The following is a 5,000-nucleotide window of genomic DNA, read 5'->3' as shown; positions in this document are numbered from 1 at the left end:
GGAGGTAAGAGTAATAAGTGGTTTAAAAAGTGACATCTATATTACTAATTGCAATAGAAAATTTGTAAGCAGTATTTTCTTTAAGTGGCGCAGATAGATAAATAGAATGTGGAAAGGTATGAATCTTTTGTATTGTGAAGATATTCGTTCGCATTCACGCCTTTCCACATTTGCCAACATGGATAAGGTTCAGATAGATAGAAATAGACAAATAGATAACCAAAATAACTCCACACCCTTACCAACATCCCCAAACTTCACCCACATCGTCCAGGCAAGCTTGGGTACGTGGGTGGTGGAAGTGGCCCTGGTGGAGGACGACATGGTGGTGGTGGCAGCGTCCTCCTCCACCCTCCACTTCGTCGACACTTCCACTTCGTCGCTCCAGGAAGTTGTTCGCATCACCGACTTGCCTGCGCTGCCTTCCTGTGTTGCAGCGGGGTACGTGTCAGCAAGGTCTATTTCGAGGTCTATTTAAGTACTTATATAGACCTTGCGTATAAACTTGTGCCTGGGACTGAAAGCACGACATAAAAGATAAAAGATAAAAGATGATGGTAATGAAGAATGAATGGTTCTGAAGAAAGATGCGATGGTGGTGAAACAAGAGAGCGAGGGTGATGAAAGATGGCTGTGGTGATGATTATAAGTAATTATGAAATTAATGATAGTGTAGAGGATGATGGCAGTGAATAAAAGTAAGAGTAGCAACATTGATGATAATAATAACACTGGTGATAATATAACATTGATATCAAAATAATAATGGTTGTAACAACAGTGATGATATTGGTAATAATGATAACAATGATAATAATAATGATAGTAATGATAATGATATTGATAATGATATTATTGACAATAATGAGATTGCTAATGAACTCAATAGTAATAATGATAATGATAACAATAACGATGATAATAGTTATAAAAACAGTAATGATAATGATAATGAAAATCATGGTGATGATTGTGATAATGAAATCAACTATAATGATAACAGCAACAACAATAATAGTAAGGGTAAATGTAATCAAAACTACTAACAATGCTAACAATTAAAATAAAATACTGCCTCCCCCCCCCCCCCAGGTGCGAGGGCGAGGGCCGGTGGGTGGCCGTGGGGGACGACAACGGCGACATTCACCTGATCAGGTTCCCTCACCCGGTGTCGGCTCTGCTCACCCGCTCCCGCAACGAAGGACTCACCTCACTCACCTGGCAGGTACTCAGATCACCTTCCTCATCCTCCCTCTCTCTCTCTCTTTCTCTTTCTTTCTTTCTTTCTTTCTTTCTTTCTCTCTCTCTCTCTCTCTCTCTCTCTCTCTCTCTCTCTCTCTCTCTGTCTCTCTCTCTCTCTCTCTCTCTCTCTCTCTCTCTTGTAGAACTTGCTTGGGAATTTCAAGAAAGAGAATAAGGGAAAAAATAGGGTTATATAAAGGGAATGTTTGTAGTTTTTTTTTTTTTTTTTTTACTGTTTTTGACTGCCTATAAGATGCATGGACTCACCAAACGCATATTATTGTTTCGTTATCATATACTACTTCTTAAGGCGCAATAGTACTAGACGTAGAAAGTGTTGGTGTATTCAAATGACAACGTGGAAGACTCGTAGGCATTTTTGTGTTTTTTTTTTTTAAGTGCACTCTTATATGACAGTCAACACGGTATATCGTATCCTTATTTCACTAAGAGAGTGCAGGAAGGGATTTAGTAACGACCTGGTGATATTAATGAGGTCTTAAGGGATATGGGTTGACTCTTTAGGTCTTCTTAAGTCCGTTGTCCGTGTCAAGGCCATAAACTGCTGTAAACATCGAGACAATAGCATACAGGTCACTGCATCAACTAAGAAACGACTAAGCGGTGGTCACAGAGAGCTTCTAATGGGAGGTTGATTGAACTGGATAAACGCATAGGTCCACAGGGTTTAAATTTGTCTGAGGAATTACGTAGCAGGGACATAATACGACATGCTATACCGGTGTGTTGCTTATCCTTGTTAGTCCCTATTTGCCAGCCGTAGGAGGTCCGTTCAACACTGAGATCCTTTGCTCTCTGGTACAAAGCCAGGGTGCACAGTGCCAGCTGTCAAAGTCGTGACGTCCTGTGGGTGCCATTTGCGCTATGGATAGAATGGGTAGTAATGTGTGTAATGTGGACCTGCAGAGGATGTGTAGAATAAAAGAGGATTATGGTACTTTGAGAGTACTTGATTGGATGGTATATTTATTGTTTCCGCATGATACGTAGGGTTGTGGTGGCCGATAGAGCTTATGTATCCTTTGTTGTACGAAGCATTCTCCCCCTTGGCTAAACCTTTCAACACCGAGATCCGTTGCTCTCTGGTACAACGCCGTCGCCCTGCTCTTTCTTGCCAACAGGAGATGTGCAACAGGCTGCAAGAGGTGAACGGGCGGCTCGTCGAGGTGTGCGGGCGTGTGAGGGTGATGACGATGGCGGGCGTGCACGGGGCGGGCGTGAAGCGAGTGACCTTCCACCCCGCGACGTCGACCCTCGTCTCCTGCAGCGGGGACCCTCGGACGTCGCTGGTCGTGCGCGGGTCAGACCACACCGCCAAGAGCTACACGTTCACTGTGCCCAAGGTGTGTGTGCGTGTGTGTGTGTGTGTCTTCGTGCGTGTGTGTGTGTGTGTGCGTGCGCGTGTGTGTGCGTGCGTGTGCGTGTGTGTGCGTGCGTGTGCGTGTGCGTGTGTGTGTGTGTGTGTGTGTGTGTGTGTGTGTGTTAGTGTGTATGGTGGGGGGGTCACGAAATCAAATTAGAATAAATTAATAAATCATACAAGGGTGAGAAAGATAGAGAGGGGAGGGTGGGAAAGGGAGAGGGGTGATAAATAAATCCAATTAGAATAAATAAGTAAATCAGAGAGGAGTAAGAAAGAAAGGGAGGGATGTGATATATAAATCCAATTAGAATAAATACGTAAATCAGAGAGAAGAAAGCAAGGGAGAGAGAATGATAAATAAATCCAATTAAAATAAATAAATGCATGTGCTGATAAAGCTATTACTCACAATCTAATTTTATCTGAGGTTAAGATAACGGTATCGAAATCCCCTGCATTTGTCTGTTGACCTGGCGATGAGATACTGGAGGATTTACCAACTGAAATCTACAGTTTATTTAGATTACTGAATTCCTGCCATTGCACCAACATCGCAAAGCATTCCAATATTCAAATAAAAACACAGCACCAACACATACCCTTTCTCCAACGATCGCCTTCTCCCGCTCCACCAGTCATCCACTCTCGCTCCACCAACCATCCACCTCTCTCGCTCCATCAATCATCCACTCTCGCTCCTCCAACCATCCACCTCTCTCACTCCACCCGTCTTTCAGTTCTTCTCTCCTCCAACCATCCACCTCTCCCGCTCCACCAGTCATCCACTCTCACTCCACCAACCATTCACCTCTCTCGCTCCACCCGTCTTTCAGCTCTTCTCTCCTCCAACCATCCACCTCTCTCGCTCCACCAACCATCCACCTATCCCACTCTAACCGTCTTTCAGCTCTTCTCTCCTCCAACCATCCACCTCTCCCGCTCTACCAATCATCCACCTCTCTCACTCCACCCTTCTTTCAGTTCTTCTCTCCTCCAACCATCCACCTCTCCCACTCCACCAATCATCCACCTCTCTCACTCCACTCTTTTTTCAGTTCTTCTCTCCTCCAACCATCCACCTCTCCCGCTCTATCAATCATCCACCTCTCTCACTCCACCCTTCTTTCAGTTCTTCTCTCCTCCAACCATCCACCTCTCCCGCTCCACCAGTCATCCACTCTCGCTCCACCAACCATTCACCTCTCTCGCTCCACCCGTCTTTCAGCTCTTCTCTCCTCCAACCATCCACCACTCTCGCTCCACCAAGCATCCACCTATCCCACTCTAACCGTCTTTCAGTTCTTCTCTCCTCCAACCATCCACCTCTCCCGCTCTACCAATCATCCACCTCTCTCACTCCACCCTTCTTTCAGTTCTTCTCTCCTCCAACCATCCACCTCTCCCGCTCCACCAATCATCCACCTCTCTCACTCCACCCGTCTTTCAGTTCTTCTCTCCTCCAACCATCCACCTCTCCCGCTCTATCAATCATCCACCTCTCTCACTCCACCCTTCTTTCAGTTCTTCTCTCCTCCAACCATCCACCTCTCCCGCTCTATCAATCATCCACCTCTCTCACTCCACCCTTCTTTCAGTTCTTCTCTCCTCCAACCATCCACCTCTCCCGCTCCACCAACCATCCACCTATCCCACTCTAACCGTCTTTCAGTTCTTCTCTCCTCCAACCATCCACCTCTCCCGCTCTACCAATCATCCACCTCTCTCAGCCCACCCTTCTTTCAGTTCTTCTCTCCCCCAACCATCCACCTCTCCCGCTCCACCAATCATCCACCTCTCTCACTCCACCCTTCTTTCAGTTCTTCTCTCCTCCAACCATCCACCTCTCTCACTCCACCCTTCTTTCAGTTCTTCTCTCCTCCAACCATCCACCTCTCCCGCTCCACCAACCATCCACCTATCCCACTCTAACCGTCTTTCAGTTCTTCTCTCCTCCAACCATCCACCTCTCCCGCTCTACCAATCATCCACCTCTCTCACTCCACCCTTCTTTCAGTTCTTCTCTCCTCCAACCATCCACCTCTCCCGCTCCACCAGCCATGTACCTTACCCCCTCCTCCACCCATCCACTCGTAGAAGTATGAATGAGAATAAAATATTCACAATACGAGAGAATACACCTTCGTCATGTATTTCCAACGAATATGTATTCAAAACTAACCAAATACATCTCTTGTATTGTGAAGACATTCGTTCTCATTCATCCCTGTCTTGTACATTGGTCAACATTGCAAGAGGAACAACTCTCTCCTCCAGGCCGCGTCACTAACCCCCCCCCCTCTCTCTCCTCCAAGGGCGTGCGTGTCTTCGCCGTCGAGTGGGCGCTCCACCTGCTCGTCACGGGGAGCAGCGACGG

At 46.5% G+C, this 5,000-nt stretch overlaps 1 protein-coding gene across 1 annotated transcript in view; it reads left to right on the top strand.

Annotated features, from left to right (window-relative positions):
- The window catches only part of LOC138861974 (uncharacterized), a 13,396-nt gene that overhangs the window by 6,342 nt on the left and 2,054 nt on the right, over window positions 1-5,000 (top strand). Inside the window, exons 8-11 of the mRNA XM_070122467.1 lie at window positions 275-441; window positions 1,093-1,225; window positions 2,385-2,606; window positions 4,939-5,000. The exon at window positions 4,939-5,000 is cut by the window's right edge and continues 136 nt beyond it. Of these exons, the coding sequence (XP_069978568.1) occupies window positions 275-441; window positions 1,093-1,225; window positions 2,385-2,606; window positions 4,939-5,000 (584 nt within the window). The remainder of the gene's footprint in view (window positions 1-274; window positions 442-1,092; window positions 1,226-2,384; window positions 2,607-4,938) is intronic.

This window comes from Penaeus vannamei, chromosome 6 (assembly GCF_042767895.1).
Source record: "Penaeus vannamei isolate JL-2024 chromosome 6, ASM4276789v1, whole genome shotgun sequence".
In the NCBI taxonomy this organism is placed as follows: Eukaryota; Metazoa; Arthropoda; class Malacostraca; order Decapoda; family Penaeidae; genus Penaeus; species Penaeus vannamei.
This window is presented reverse-complemented; position numbering and strand designations above follow the sequence as displayed.